Source organism: Thrips palmi, unplaced genomic scaffold, assembly GCF_012932325.1.
Source record: "Thrips palmi isolate BJ-2018 unplaced genomic scaffold, TpBJ-2018v1 HiC_scaffold_16, whole genome shotgun sequence".
NCBI classification, from domain to species: domain Eukaryota; kingdom Metazoa; phylum Arthropoda; class Insecta; order Thysanoptera; family Thripidae; genus Thrips; species Thrips palmi.
Window position 1 is genome coordinate 7,834,968 of NW_023144625.1, and position 15,701 is coordinate 7,850,668.

The window sequence follows — 15,701 nt, forward strand, 5'->3', positions numbered from 1 at the left end:
GCGAAGAGCGAAGGGCAACCCTGTAGCCTACTCTAGTCGCCCGGAAAGTTGACAACCCGTCGGACTCGTCCGGGTCACCAAGGCCATTCGTTCACGAAAGAATCCAGAGCACGACGTTTCTGGTTTAGAGCGTTTGGGCACACTGAAAGTTTCCAAGAAGAAAGTACTTTCGTCAGGAGTTAATAATTTCATTGATAGCAGCTATGATGAATGACTGGTCTCTTCCAGAGTGCCTGCTGTGATCTCAGAGCAGCAGCCCACTAAAACTTAAGCATTGGTGATAAAATGGTGGCCTCTCCAAGGAATATTGAAAGGATTAATAATCACAGTTTTAAAGTTTGGTTACTTTAATGTAATGGTAAAAAAAAATCAAAACAATCTTGTTTCACTTCAATTCTTTCCATCACTGACATAGAATTGTTGCATATACAGCACATGAAATCAAAGCGATAGCAGTGTCCTTGTTTAAAAACAAACACCAAAAATACAAAGAAAATGAATTTTACAATTTCTGAACAATGGATAAACCATACCACATTTCACCTAAACAAAACTGAAGCCATGTGTTGGCTAATAAAATTTCCACTGGTGTGGTAAGCCCACAATAACAATTATAGTAATCAGTTTGTATACTATTGAAATGATGTAAAATCGGGTGGTCAATGACAAATTGAATACAGCCAAAATGCTGTATGAACCAACAACTAAACCTAATTTTTCAGCAAACAAAGGAATGTTTAACTGCCTTTGTTGGGCGGTCTGTATACTCCTACCACAACAGCATGGTCTCGTTCATAAGGTTCAAGGGTCAGCTGTTCCTTGGGTTTCAGTTTGTCAGCTTGGAGCTTCTTAACTTCCTCAGCAAATACTGCTTCTGGGGCAGCGGTGGAGTCAATACAATTGGCCTGAGAACAGACGACATAGTTAGGCACAAATTGAGAATACAGAAAAGGTGTAAATTTGATTTTAAGTTATGCTACTTACCTTGATAGAAATTACAAAGTTGCCACCATTCTTTAAGAAATATTGGGCGTTGAGTGAAACAATACGAGCCTGATCTGGCTGGGCAACATCAGCAAAAATTGTGTCTACCATGCCTACAAGCATTCTGTATTTGTGTGGATGTCTGGCGTCTTCAATAATAGGAATAATATTGGTTCGCTTCTTGGCAACATTTAACAGATCTCTTCCTGATCTGTGAGAGAACTCAACAGCATAAACTAAGCCCTCCTACAAAAGAAAGGAAAAAAGTGTCAAAATTCACACACTTTGAACAAAATTTGATAATAATAAAAAGAAAAGAAAAGGTAAGTTAAAACTTACAGGGCCAACCACATCAGCAACATGAGATACTGTTGTGCCAGAGGCAGCACCCAGGTACAGGACTTTACTGCCAGGCGGCATGTGAATTTGATCAACTCCACCAAGAATGGCAGCTGCCAACTTTGAACGGAAGGGGTTCCATACTCTGTACTCAACCTTTTCTCCTTCAGTCTGCCAAAGTCAATATATGAATTAGTAAATATCCAGCTGACTGAGTCAAAACACACACATTTATAGAGAGGAAAAGCACAATACCTCAACGGCAATTCTCTTTTCTGCGTAGACTGAATCACCAGGTACCATGTTGATTGTGACAAGCGAGTCTTCCTTTCCTCGGGCAATAAAAACACCAGGATGACGATGTGGCTCAATAACCACCTGCTTGCCACCCTTCATACCTGGACAGATAAGAGTGTCAGCAGTTTCCATTGTGACGACAAAAGCAAGCATCACAGACGATTGACAACTTACCACCACCTCCACGGCCACCCCTGCCGCCACCACCCCTGCCGAAACCACCACGACCACGGCCTGGACTTCTGCCGCGATCGCCGAAGCCTCCACGGCCACCACGGCCACCGCGGTCGCCGCCGCCACCGCGGCCAAACCCTCCACGTCCTCCAGGGCTCTTGAAGCCCCCGCCGCCGCCGCCACGGCCGAAACCTCCGCGGCCGCCAGGTGAGTGGCCTGAAAGCAAAGCAAAACAACACAACTCAATACACAACTTAAAACCGATAGGACTGTCCGGGGCAGGAACTTCGTTAAGTCGGAAGAAAATAAAGGAATGCTTCACTCAAGCGCAAGAATGACGCTGTGATAGGCAGTAAAAAAAGCCCGACCGAACGCACGACAGGCACATGAAGCAGAGGTTAGGAAAATACAAAACACTTAAATTCCAGGAATTGAATTAAAAATATTGCCTGACTAACACCACTGAGGACTGCCGCTCAAGGGGGATAATTTGAACAAGTAACACTTGAGGTACGCGGCTCATTAAATAGGAAAATCTCGTAATGAATGCAACGCCACATGGTGGGCCGCATGTGCCCGGCCAGGGACGCTTGCCATGGGTTTTAACATGGCAATGTCCGGCAGGATTTGAATTCGAAGCCAAATGAACGCAACAGTTACAGAGCGTGACAGGTACTTACTTATGCGACTCATAGTGAACTGTGAGTCCTCACGGGCCTATTTGTTTTGAAACTAATTGGTGCTTATCGCACCACACCGCACACACACGCGCACGACTGCTTGCAGCTTGAGATCGAACCGGAAACTGGGAGAGAAGTAAACATGGATAACCGTTGCCAACGTAAGAAACGTGGTTTCTCCTACACTTTCGACAAACATAGAAAAGCCTCAAATCGACCACAGAATTTGAAAATCGATGAAAAAAACGTTCTTTATTGAATGAAAACAATTTTTCTCCATTTTCAGAGAGTAACACGATAGAAAATGTGAAAGCATCAGTCATTTCAAGTTAGTGTTTTGGCGTACTGGACATCGCTTAAACGCTTCGAGTATGAGAAATACTGCGTGTGTTTCTGAAATTGGCGGGACTGCTGAAAACTGTAAACAACCAATGTTTTCCTTCGTTGTGTCACTTGTCGACCAATTCAACGCCCAGTTTCGAAGAGAGCTTTGTAGCAGATGTGTCTAGGTCTATGTTCCCCAAGTAAGATTTAGATGGTTCTTCTCTTTTCACCCTCCGTAGACACCTCTAATGTCATTGTTTGAAATCTCATTTTTGGTTAAAATTTGCACTTTTATTACCGATTTTCCAGTGGTTTCCCAAAACAAATCTCTTTTGTTATTGTTTTTTGCGTTTATTTTCTTTTTGAACTATGCAGTTGTTGATGTGTTTCATTTCTTTCACTTGGTTGTAGACCATGTCATCTTACCTTGGGGGAGGCGTCATTTCCTTGGATCGATGGGAAGGTCTGAAAGAATGGCATCGGAGACATCAGGATTTACTTGGAGACAGGGGCAATGACTCTGATCTAGGAGGTAGTTTTCATTCGTGTGTTCCAGTTTTAGTGTCCACATGTCTTCAGTTTCCTTTTCCTTTGCAATTCAGTTTACATTTTACCTTCTGAACAGGTTTCCGGAGTCAGTCTCAGTCCTCTGCATTAAGTCTTATGAGTGATGCAAATGAAATTAATATTCCATACAAGGTAAGCACCACTCTATTGCTCATTCTTATTCAGACTTTAACATTATTTTGTGTATTTATTTACTCTGGCTTTGATCCCATTTGATTTACAGAATGAGTCACAAAATCCTGATAAATCTAAAGTAGGTGATTTATTTCTGCCACCTCCTGACAAACATGATCTATCCATAATTCCTGAAGGTGATGAAGATTCTCGTTCAAGAGATGGAGGAGATCTTGATTCTTTTAAATTCAAACAAAGCACTCAGAAAAACAGTGATGTAATTAAGCAAACAGATTCAAGTCAGAGTAGTGCTACCGGAAACTCAAATATGCCTGCTAAATCAAGCACCGGAAACTTTGCGGCAGGTTTGCGAGACAATGCAGAAAATGCTGTTGTTAAAAAACCATTCCTCCGTAGGGGTCAGGGGCTTGTCAAATATAATTTGAAGCCTGAAGATTTGCGGAATCCGTACAGAAAAGGCCCTGTAAAGAATGTTATGTCCAAAGAGAAAAATGATCGACCCAAAGCAAGGAATTTTGCAGAAAGGCACCGTACTTTGAACAGAGTGGAACGGCAGTCTACTGTGAAACAGCAATGGAATGCCTCTCAACATCTGAAAACTTCTTCTTTGGAAATTCCTATGCAGCGTCTTGTCCTTTCAGTACCCTCCCAAAAGGCACAGAGTGTAGAAATAGGCACTTGGTCTCAAGTCTTTGGTGGGGATGCCAAACTTTCAGGAGAGTCTGGCCCTGATAATACATTAAAGCAACCTCATGCCAATCCCATTCCAAAACAAGATGTACCCAAGACTTCATCAATTCATCTAGAAGGCAGAGTTGGATATTTTGCATCGCCAAGAAGACGGAATGCCGTCGGGAAGGGAGATTCATCTCCAGAGGTAACCCATATTTTAATCTGGAAGTCTGTCTTGTGTTTCTAGTAAGCAAAATCAGATGTTATTTCTAATTTTCAGGAAGATCAGGAGTCTCTTGCAGCTTATTTAGACTTGGAACAACATGTGGGAAATGCCAGCTTTTGTTCAACCTCATCCAAAGTAGATAGACTTGTGTCAAAATCTTCTAATTCAGCAATACATCAATCAAATCCAGATGCGATCACACAGTCAAAGCAGCTAACACCTGTGAAAACTGGTCGCAAGTTCATAGTCAGTGGGAGGGACAACAGCTTATCCTCAGAAGACCATCCCGGAATGTGGTCTGCTACTGACATAGAAAATCTACTTAAAGCTCGTGCTCGCAGATCGGGATCCCTCATAAAACCTTTTTCTGAGCCACCCAGGAACGACATGCTTAGCTATGGTAAAATATCTGCAATAGAGCAACCAGACTCAAAGAAATCTGAAGATGATCTCATCAGTTTTGCTCAAGACGACAATGCAAAAGCTCAACAAGAAGATATTAATTGGATGTTAGAGGAGTTGGGCCCTGTGAGGAAACCTCATCTTATGAAAACCATGTCAAGTATAGATCTTGATAGCAGTCTAATTAAAAATGCCCTGGCACCAACTCCTCATGAGGAAAGTGAGTCAGAGTCAGAATCCAGTACCACAGACAGTTCTTCTGAGGAGGAAATTGAAGATGGCGTGGCATTGGGAGGGGGTGCTATCTCAAAAATAACACTTTCAAGCAAATCTCCAGATATACTGCAACCTGGTAAAGAAGTGAGTTCTGATTCTTGTGGGTCCGTTAAGTTTGTCAATGACTCTACCCTTCAAGAAATCAACCATCAGATTGAGTCACACCTTGGAGACCTCCGGAAGGAAATTGAAACTCTGCAATCAGCAAAAGGAAAAACTCAAAAGTACATGACTAATTTGGAAAAGAAGGTAAGCATCACAACTATCAAACATTAATCCTTTCCAGAACTTTTGAAATGCTAACATGTGTCAACTTGATACAGGTTCAAGAGCTGGAACACAGACTAATTCTTGAGTCCCGTTCTTTCAATAAACGGCTAGAAGATGAAAGGGAAGCAGCCGCCAAACGCTTTATGGAGGAACAGAATAAATTTCAGAAAGAAAAGCAGTCTCTTCAGAGGATGTTGAGAGAGGAACGAAGAAAAGCACCAGATCCTATTACTCAACAGGAAGTTCTCAGGTTGAAACAACAGGTAATAAATATTAGTTATACTTGTATCTTTCTGTTCCACTCATTGTTGTTGTTGTATCTTAACAATATTTTTTATAGGTTGCTGAATGGGAGGAAAAATGGAGATCTGACCGTGCTAAAGCAAGGGGGTTGGAAAGTAACATACGCATCCAACTAACTAACTTGAAAAGGGAGAATGAGAAGTTGAAAGAGGAAAACAGCAAATTACGAAGAGAAAAGGTTTGTTTGTTTATCCTTTAGAATTGCACTTACAAATTTTATTATTGAGAAGCAAAATTGCTATTGGTATGTGTTGTTTGAGTTTTTCATTTTTGTTGTTTATCTTATCTGTATAGGAGACAGCTTTCAATACAGCCAAAGCTAAGGCAGCTTCTAACACCCGAGTAATTAATTCTATTGCTCAACAACTTGCTGGAACAAATAAACCAAAGGTCACAATTGTAAAAGAAGGAAATTCTAAACAGAGAAAGCCAACAATTAGTTCCGCTTACAATTTAAAATCTTCAATGCAGCCGAAAGGTTTGAAACCACAGGCTACCATTGAAAACTTTCCCAAGATTCCTCATACATCCAACGAGTGGTCAAGTGATGACGAAATTGATCTTGGTAAAGAGTCATCAGATGAGGAGGATATTACAGAAACTTTGGGAGCTGAAATGTTTAAAAAACAAACACAACCGCCCATATCCTTGAGACCTTATGAAAATTCCACTCAAAGTTTGCCAGAGCAAGAAATAATAGATTTAGAGGAAGCTCAGGCTAAGTATGATGCCATTTTTGGAAAAGGGGACATTGATTCACCTACAACTAAATCAAGCAGTAAAACATTGGAGAGGATTCAAGAGTCTCTAAATACAAAGTTACCTCCAGGTAATTGTTCTTTTTTTTTTTTTTTAAATCAAGTATCTGTGCTTCAAAATGTACCATGCTGTAATCAGGTCTGTATGATTTTCTGACTGCTCACAATCTCCTTTTGTGTCTTAGATACCAAGTGTGCAGCACAGGATGTCAATGAAACTGAGAAATTCGTCAAGTCAACTCATCATCCAGATGGAACAATAGAACAAGTAAAAGAGAATGGCACAAGAGTTGTCACCTTTCCGGACGGCACTTGGAGGCGTCACAGTTCCAGTGGCAGTGTAATGACAGTGCCACCCAGTGGATGGCCCATTCAAATATCCTATTTTAATGGAGACCAACTGGAGAAACTCAGTGATGGCCGAACAAGATATTTCTATGCAAAAACAAATGTCTGGCAAACTTCGTATCCTGATGGTCATGAAGAGCTGCTGTACCCAAGGTAATGTTTGTTTTCACTTTTTCTGCGTACAATATTTTTGGCAGTACTCATTATTTGAAAATCACTTTGCATTGGTTTATTATTTATAGTGGTCAAGTAGAGCGCCGGGAGCAAGACGGATCGGTAAAAATTATCCTTCCTGGGTCTGATACCAACTCCAATAAAGTTCAAGGACCTGATGGAATATCTGTTGAAAAACTTTCAAATGGGGACTCAGTGATTCTTCTTCCAACTGGTGAACGGGAACTTCATACAAGGGACTATATGGTTTGTAAACTTCCACAACAATTAACAAACCTATTTTAGTAATCTGGAGTTCTAATGTTCCAAAATTTATTTTTTTTTCTTTAGAGGAAGGAGTTTTTGGATGGAACCATTAAATACTTGTACAAGAATGGTAGCCAAGAAACACGATACCCAAGTGGCAGAATTCGTATTAAGGATCCTCAGGGCAATTTGGTTAAGGACACTGGTGCCTCTTGTTAACTTACTTTTAAGAAAGTTTGTATTTTAAGATTGTCTTTAAAACATTTATAATTTGCTCTTTTTTATGTCTATATTTTTTTAAAAAGAAATGTTGTGAGTACCCTGCAATATATTTGTTCAATGTAATCTAGTTTGGCTTGTATCCTCAGGATTTCCTTTGGAGTACAAGGCAAACTAGATTGCATTAGCCAATGATCTATGTTTTTAAGGAGCTGTTTGAAGAGAGTTAATAAATTTCATACAATTTACAAAGAATTATAGTGTATTTGGTTACTTAAAGGTATTAAACATTAGAGAATGCAAACAAGTGACTTATCTTGATGGACGCACTTGCTTCTTTACTTTATCACTTGTCCACTCTGCTTCAGGAACATTACTTCGGCTGTTGTTGAGAACTGATGATACATCCAAATCAAAGGGGAACTGTAATTTTCCGTCAGGCATGTCCCACAATTTCCAAAGCACATTGAGGGCAGCATTGTCGATTCCATCTTGAATCGATTCTCCAGCACCTTGCAATACAATTTAAAGGGGGAGAAAGATATAAAGAAATTCCAAAGTTATCACTTGAAAACTTAAGTTCCATTGAAAGGATGTAAATAACCTTACCTGATCCAAGAAACTTCTTCTCTGAATACAGTCCAATTCTGTAGCAGGGAATGATGCTGTTCATTCCAACCTGAGAAATTATTCTTGGCTCTGGAGCTTCTTTACCCTCTCTCAAAAATATTTGAGACAAGGCTCCTAATTTGTCTTCTGGCATACAGAGAGCATGAATGTCCTGCCCACTCAGGGAAGTGATAAGAAAGTCTCGAACAAATAAGGAGCCTCTTTCTGGTCCACTACTAGCTTCGACTGCCCCAACAAGAGCATAAAATGTAGAGACCTTAGTCTGAGTCTCAGTGGGGAAGTCCTGGTGGGATAGAATTAGTAGCTTGAATTTTATTTCACAGACAGCACAAGAAAATTAAGTAGGTTTTGTACATACAGTGCATAGGATAAGTTCATCAGCTCCAATGCTACACAAAACTTTAGCTATATTGTCTTCCTTCAATATGTGATCTCGAATGTGCCTAGAGATAAAAATTAGACGGCCATAGAAGATTTATCACGCCCTTTAATCTAAAACAATCTACAAGGGAAATTGTTCTTTACTTACAGAATGCCCTCCTCAGGCAGACAGGGTAAAGCTGTTCTTAAGTAACGAGCCACGAAATTTCTAGACAGTTCTTCTCCTTTTGCTGCAAGAGACCGATTATCTTCCAAGAAGCGGTCTGGATCATCAAGACCTAAGTCTTTGTTTAATGTCTCTTGCTTCACTACATAAGACCTGAAGAAAAAGAGAATTTTCTGTAGCGTTGGCACCAGCATTGATAAATGGCATTGCAAGAGAGAACAGACCACACCTCTGAGTGAAGGCTTGCTGAAGAAAATTGCCTTCAAAATTTTCACCAATTCTCTTCGAGAAGGCATATAATTCAGCAGAGTAATTCCTAAAATATTGGAATACTATTATAACACCAGATCGGATTAAACTACATTTGAACAGATACAATCACTAAAATCAGAAGTACCATTCCAAAAATGTATTACGGTGATATTTTTTCTCAGGTCCAGCCTCTTTCTTGCGCCTCAAGATTTCTCTGAGCATGAGGACCCTTTCATCAGAAGATGGGGGAGCATGGTTTGAGCGAGTAACTGGAACATGCACAATGATCCCATACATAAAAGTAAATTAACACCACAGCACTGGCATGGGGAACTAACCTATGGAGAGACCAAGTTACTATTTATGACGTTTAAAGAGAATGGCTTGCGCGCGACTTTCTAGGTAATTGAAGAGGAATTAGTTTTAACCCGGTAGTTGCTCACCTCTGTACATGACGCATGATTTGATTGAGTTATTTAATAATTTCGATGCTGCCAAACAACACCTGATGGCCGCCATATTAACTCCCCTTCTGCTAATTCCAGGTTAGCCACATTCGAAAATAGTACCAAGTTTCCAAAAGTATTTTTGTTCTTCGAGTTGAAATTTGTGATGATTATCTAACGCTCTAAAGGTACTCGTGCCGCTTTGATCTTTATTGTTTAACAAAACTTTACTCTTCACTGAAAAAAATATTTGTTTTCTTTGTTATGTTGGCTAAAGAACTGGCGGCATGACATGAAAGGAGCTAAATGATCATGCTGTGATACACTCACGAACTGCCAAAAAAGTGCGTGTTGAGGGGATTTGGAAGAAATGAATATTTTTTCGGGATTGCACAGCACACTAAATATTTTATTCATTTACTAATGGTACTGATGGCACACAGTTACACACAGATTTTAACAGGCAGATGTAACATTAAATGCACATCACTGCACCAACTTCACTACCTCTAAACACAATAGGCAAAAAAGGTACACTATAGGAAATTAAAGTCTTACCACAAATATGAACTATGTCCATTAAGGCCAGTCTTCCTTATGTTCAAAATCAAGTAAAGTAACTTCCTAAGTACTGCATCACTTGCTTAGGGAAACAGTTGCACTAAAAGCAAGTATTAGGTACACAGATATCCAGGATTCCCTGGGTTTACAAGAATAACAGGTGGAGGAATGAAAATACACAAAAGAAACAACTCCACATCTAAAGAAATAAATATAAGAGAGGTTCATATGTATTTTTGTAAAAATGGAAAGTGTATAACATATCACTTCTAAAGGAAACTAATAACTTTTAGTTTTGAAGAATAGGTTACAAAGTACAAGTTGGATTTTTACTCTTAACATTTCTGTTTGTAACTGTCATGCCAACCATAATAAAAATATCACAGTCTTTCCTTACGTACAGTGAACAACCATAATTTTAAATCTAACTGCCTTAACACATACAAACTATTTACAGGGATTTTCTTCTAAAAGGTGATGAATATAGTATCTTAAGAGCAAACATTTCCTGAGTTCCATTGCGTATAACAAATTATAACAAATCAGGCAAAGACATTTCAAACATACTTTCGGTCTTAGGGGAGTTCAGTCTCTTGGATACTCAAATTCAGATGTGAAAAGTCGTTCAAGTGAAAGTAGATTTCAATATACAGTACCTACATCATCACGGCAGCTACTGAATCAAATAAATTAACAAGATACAAAAAAAATGTTTCTGTGGAATGAAGATATCATAAACCTTTACCAATAGAAATGTTGGTCTCACTAAAGCGACTTTACACACTGGGCACCAACCACAATACAGTGGTACAACACATCACTTAATAATACTATGCAAGGGAAATTTGAGAGCCTAATAGACACTTAAAACAGGCCAGCTAAGCTTACACTCAGTTGATACACTGTACAGCATAATAATTATATTTAAAAAATGTGACCTTTCAAACCCTACAAGAGGTCATGAAAAACAGAGTACCAACTATGGGTGTAGTTATTTTTTTAAAATAACAAAAAATTCAGGGAAAAATCCTACACAAAAACATATTACAAGGGTATTCACACAGAATTGATGAGGAATTAAATCTTCAAAATATAAATTTCTATGACAAGAAATCCTATCTCTGTACATTTACAAAACCATAGTATGCACCATGCATATGAATTTTTAAAGATAATTCATGTTGACCTTTGTCAGACCGAAGTCGAAGTACAAGCCACACAAGTCAATAAATAAGAGAGAAGATAAGTTACGTACACGATACAGTTATTAATGCACAATACCTAAGCCCAGTTGAGCTAGCGTCAAAGCAAGCTCCCAAATCGATGCAGTCCAAGATATTGTCGGCTGCTCTACTGTGGTGGAGGCTGATATCCAGGGAATCTGCTCTGGTCATACGACCCGAAAGATCCTTGCGGAGGCGGAGGACCCTGGGGGCCAGGCGGGGGCATTTGCGAGGATGGGGGCCGAGGGTACTGGCCATAGCTCTGGCCAGGGCCTGGTGGTGGCGGATACGACTGATAGCTGTGGGGGTGTTGGGGGTGCTGGGGATGTTGGCCGTGCTGAGGGTGTGCCGGGTAGCCGTGGTGCTGCGGGTGCTGAGGGTAGGGGTGCCCTGGCCCGGCCTGTGGCGACGGTGCGTACGTCTGAGAGGCCGACGGGCTGTACGCCGAGGGCTGTCCCTGTCCGGGCGGTCCGCTCGCTGGTGGGGGCGGCCCGCTCGGCGTCGACTGGGTCGAGGGTGGGAAAGAGCCGGGCGTCGGTGCGCCGGACGCCTGGCTGGACGGCGGCTGGCCTTGTCCTGGCTGCGGGGGCTGTGCAGACGTCGGCGTGTAGCCCGGTCCAGACTGGTGGCCCGGCTGGTGGCTCGGCTGGTTGGCCGGCGGGTAGCTCTGGCTGGGAGGCGCCCCGCTGGAGGCCGCCGCGTAGGTCGGCGCCGTGGACGTCGGCCCCGAGCCGCGGCCGGGGCTGGGCTGGCTGCTGTTGGGGTACTGGCCTGACGCCGCGCCGTACCCTTGGGCGCCTTGCCCAGGGTAGCTGGACGGCGGTCCAGAGCCACTGTAGCTGCCAGCAGGCCCCGGCTGGGAGCCAGGCTGCGAGCCAGGGCCGTAGTTGGGTGCACCGTAGCCCGGGGTGCCTGGGTAGCTGCCCTGGGGGCCACCACTGCTGGGGGCTGGGTACCCGCCTTGCTGGGACGGCGGGCCTGCTGGAGGCGGAGGGCCATAGCCAGGCTGCTGGCTGCCCGGTGGGCCGTAGGCAGACCTGGAAGACAAAGCAACGGTTAGCGGCTACCTCAGAAATATTGGTCCAACTCACGCAGACTTTGGATGAACACTTCAATGCAACATAGAAATGTGGCATACAAGCACCATTCAACATGAAACTTAGCTGTCAAATATTTGAATCTCACCCAGGGGGTTGTTGGCTAGGAGGTGGTGGACCATATCCCTGTTGACCTGAGGGTGGCGGACCATAGCCAGGCTGCTGGCCTGAAGGAGGCGGACCACCATAACTTTGCTGGCTTGGAGGTGGGCCACCATACCCTTGCGGAGCTCCAGAGGCAGAATATCCTCCAGGAGCCTGACCACTTTGGCTTTGCTGCCCAGATGGTGGATAACCCTAAATTTGAACACAAATTTTTAGCATTGACACAGACACTAATATTATTGGAAAACATTTAAAAAATTGTATGAAATATGTATAAATAAATTGAAAGTGTGCGTACCTGCCCTGGGCCTGGATACTGTCCTGCATATCCTTGTTGACCACCTTGAGGAGGGTACCCTTGGGGGCCACCTCGATACTGTTGAGGTCTAGAGCCTGCTGTCACAGATCCTGGCCCTGTCAATAAGAATAAAATGTCAAAACACAAGAACTGTTTCCAAACTATTGCAGATTTCCGAGCCTCAGTGATAAACATTTCTAACCAAAATTAGAGCATATATCTTACTTGGCATTCCTTGCTGACCACGATACGCTCCACCTTGTTGGGCGCCATAACCACCTAGATGTGATGCAGAGGGTGGTGGACCTTGAGTAGCGCTGGGAGGGTCTCCGCCGAGTTGAGGAATAGGCTGTAAATAAAATTACATTTAAAAAAAAAATTTGAAATGAATTTTGAAGAAAGACTTTTACTCTTTTGATTAGGGGCAAAATATTACCGGCAACGTGGATTCAGCAGCATCAGCGATAGATGCAAGATAAACCAAGTTCCTATGAAGAATTTCAATATACCTGCAAAACAAAGATATGTTATAATGTTGAGTAAAATGAATAAACAAAGTTGACAAAAAATTGCAAGAACACTTACTGCATAGATTCCTTGGCCATTCCTTTGTTTTGATAGTCCTGAATGGTCTGGAGTAAATGATTATTTTCATCAAGCATCTGCAAGACACAAAAAATACGAAGTTGGTTAAATGAAAAGTCTTCCGACTTAGCGTCAAAAACAATTTGCACATGTAGCATTTACTCAGCACATATTAGAAAGTGAAGATAAAATTCAACTTTTGACAGGTCAATTTTTAATTTAAGTAAAATTTTATGACATGCTGTAGTTTTACAAGTAGTCTTATTTCTGGCCAGACGGCAAACCTCCTGACAGTGTACTTTGACATTTCATTCAAACACACAGACAGCACAGAACAGATGAGTACAGTGAATGCACAGATCTAACATGGGTCCAAATGTTATTAGCGGCACAAATCGTAACGAGAACTGCCAAAATGATCGTTATTTCGCAAAGATACAGACTCCCGAGCCGGGAAAAGAATTCACTAAGGCCATCAGTTGCACTAAGTATAGAGGACAACGAATGATTGAGAGGAGAGGAATCTCAAATGTTCAAAATTGACATGTTTAAAGGAGAATGTAGTACATTACAGATTTACTAAACTTGAGAAAACGGGAAAATGACGGTTTAAAAAGGGATGCTGTGAGCGTACTCAAGATGGTGCCATTCTCATTTCCAGCTTACCTTTTGAACATGCGGAGGAGCAGGGCTAGAGGGTGGGCGCCCTCGGGTAGCAAACGCGACCGACATTGTGCTCGATAAAAACTTTCACTGTAAACTAAACAAAATACAGAGTAATCCCAGCAAGAACACTCCGACGCAAGCGGCTTTCTTTAGCAGTCAACAAATCATGAAGCTGAGGCCGCCGCTGTTGCCAAGCTTAGCTGTGGCCATATGGTCACTATTTCGGTCAAAACGACCAAATAACAAGGAAAAATAAAATAGTTTAACGTTTATTTTTCTTTGATAGCGCACTTTGAAATACGTTTTAAAACGGAAGTTAAACAACTGCATTAATACGATTTTGTTCAGAACACGGCAACAAATGCCCAACGAAGAGCGGCAACCTTGTTGTGGCGTTGCGCATCAAAAACCCACATCCGTTTCCGCGCAGCGAGCTTTGGGAATCTTTCACCAGCAGCACGCAGAGGAAGACGTAGCCACGCGCAACTGCGGCGGGCTAAATTTCTGAAGTTTTCTTCGAAACTTCAGGAACATGCGTGCTAAGGTATGTAATTTCCTCAAGGAGGAAACTCATCTGCTCAGAAAAGATCTGGTTTATACTTCCACTTGTGGTACTTTGTCGAGTTCAACTTGTAAATTCCATTTGGTACCCCGCCTCGTGGCACCCATGTACCCGGCATCTCCTGGTTGTCGTATTTCTTTAAAATTGTGCGTCAGTTTCATTGTCCTTTCGGATGCTTGTTGAATCGTGATGTCCTTCTGATTAAGATTTACTAACTTCCAAGCCCGTTTTCACATTGTGCCGAATTTAACCTCACTTTGTCGTTGTGTCCATACGTGCATGTTGATTCGGCGCACGTTTTGAGCGAACTTGGCTTACCTGTTCACGGCCATCTTAACGAAGCATGAATTTTGAAGTGTCTTACATTGTCTCTGGCCCTTTACATTCACATCGAATTTGTGTCTTTGCAAGTCTGGGCAAAGGAGCCTTTGCTGGATATGCGTTGTGCGTCACTAAGTTGTTATTTGTGTCTTGAGTTTATTTTCTGTGATTGGGACTTACACATTAATGTCTCGTTTGTGCGCTGTGGTATTAATATGATGGTTTTTAACTCTCTCTTCAAAGTATGATGTTCGCATGTGAACTCACCCAATGACTGATCTGTTACCACTCGCATCGAAATCATATGAGCATTGTTGGTTGTCGAAGTGTTCATTATTTCACTCCGTTTGTTTTAATGTGTCATTATTTTGTTGCAGTGGAGGAAGAAGCGTATGCGCAGGCTAAAGCGGAAGAGGAGAAAGATGAGGGCAAGGTCTAAGTAGACTGTCTCCCCCATTTCATGACTTCCTATAATTTTTGGTTAGTATTGTTTTGGTGCTTTTGAGAATTTTGTGTTTGTTCTTTGGTTTTACCTCTTGCCATTTCTTTGCAGGCGTCCTCTCCTAAAATTCTGGCTGCTTCTGTGGATACTTCTCTACCACCACAATTTTACTTAATAAAATTCACAGAAAATTACTCTTTGCGTCTTTAGTTAACTACCTTCCTGTTCACATTGAGCCATGTGCTTGTCCAGATGAATCATGACACATGAAGATGCAGCTGAGGTTCTCGGCTCAACCAAATGTTCTCTACTGACACCTGCTACCCATTGAGCATACTTGAAATAGAAGCTAGGTCAGCTTATCTTTAATAAACTTGATAAAAACATGCGATAGAAACTTCCTGCACAGGGCTTTGTCAACAAACAGATGCTGAACATTCCCTTAAGTGGGTCATGAATTACAGTACCCCCCTACTGGCAGCTCGTGCTAAACTGACATAAGGTGAGACGTGGGACTGTTCAACACGCTTGAGTAGGTTTCTGATTAAGTGATTACGCAAAAATGAATCACG

General features: G+C 41.9%; 4 protein-coding genes and 1 long non-coding RNA gene across 5 annotated transcripts; 2 read left to right on the forward strand and 3 right to left on the reverse strand.

The window, feature by feature from the left end:
• Nucleotides 1-327: 327 nt before the first annotated feature.
• LOC117643061 (rRNA 2'-O-methyltransferase fibrillarin) lies at nucleotides 328-2,624 on the reverse strand. The gene is made up of 6 exons (XM_034381711.1): nucleotides 2,475-2,624; nucleotides 1,795-2,010; nucleotides 1,579-1,721; nucleotides 1,324-1,494; nucleotides 985-1,230; nucleotides 328-905 (listed from the first exon to the last, which is right to left on the reverse strand). Exons 1-6 carry the CDS (start codon nucleotides 2,485-2,487, stop codon nucleotides 738-740), a joined length of 957 nt encoding a protein of 318 aa, XP_034237602.1. The 5' UTR covers nucleotides 2,488-2,624; the 3' UTR covers nucleotides 328-737.
• Nucleotides 2,625-2,842: 218 nt separating this feature from the next.
• Nucleotides 2,843-7,649, forward strand: LOC117643057 (centromere protein J). The gene is made up of 11 exons (XM_034381708.1): nucleotides 2,843-2,998; nucleotides 3,210-3,330; nucleotides 3,424-3,497; nucleotides 3,589-4,377; nucleotides 4,453-5,325; nucleotides 5,400-5,609; nucleotides 5,687-5,827; nucleotides 5,944-6,478; nucleotides 6,593-6,908; nucleotides 6,998-7,175; nucleotides 7,260-7,649. Exons 2-11 carry the CDS (start codon nucleotides 3,213-3,215, stop codon nucleotides 7,392-7,394), a joined length of 3,369 nt encoding a protein of 1,122 aa, XP_034237599.1. The 5' UTR covers nucleotides 2,843-2,998; nucleotides 3,210-3,212; the 3' UTR covers nucleotides 7,395-7,649.
• LOC117643059 (39S ribosomal protein L44, mitochondrial) lies at nucleotides 7,636-9,415 on the reverse strand. Its single transcript, XM_034381710.1, has 7 exons — nucleotides 9,267-9,415; nucleotides 8,969-9,092; nucleotides 8,801-8,887; nucleotides 8,554-8,724; nucleotides 8,383-8,467; nucleotides 8,004-8,307; nucleotides 7,636-7,906 (listed from the first exon to the last, which is right to left on the reverse strand). The coding sequence occupies exons 1-7, from the start codon at nucleotides 9,340-9,342 to the stop codon at nucleotides 7,707-7,709; spliced, it is 1,047 nt and encodes a 348-aa protein (XP_034237601.1). The 5' UTR covers nucleotides 9,343-9,415; the 3' UTR covers nucleotides 7,636-7,706.
• A 242-nt stretch (nucleotides 9,416-9,657) lies between these two features.
• Nucleotides 9,658-14,050, reverse strand: LOC117643058 (basic salivary proline-rich protein 1-like). Its single transcript, XM_034381709.1, has 7 exons — nucleotides 13,805-14,050; nucleotides 13,139-13,215; nucleotides 12,990-13,062; nucleotides 12,779-12,902; nucleotides 12,554-12,669; nucleotides 12,239-12,447; nucleotides 9,658-12,090 (listed from the first exon to the last, which is right to left on the reverse strand). The coding sequence occupies exons 1-7, from the start codon at nucleotides 13,868-13,870 to the stop codon at nucleotides 11,181-11,183; spliced, it is 1,575 nt and encodes a 524-aa protein (XP_034237600.1). The 5' UTR covers nucleotides 13,871-14,050; the 3' UTR covers nucleotides 9,658-11,180.
• LOC117643062 lies at nucleotides 14,003-15,323 on the forward strand. The gene is made up of 4 exons (XR_004587598.1): nucleotides 14,003-14,017; nucleotides 14,153-14,348; nucleotides 15,065-15,167; nucleotides 15,241-15,323. It is a non-coding gene; the product is annotated as an uncharacterized LOC117643062 (long non-coding RNA).
• The last annotated feature ends 378 nt before the right edge of the window (nucleotides 15,324-15,701 follow it).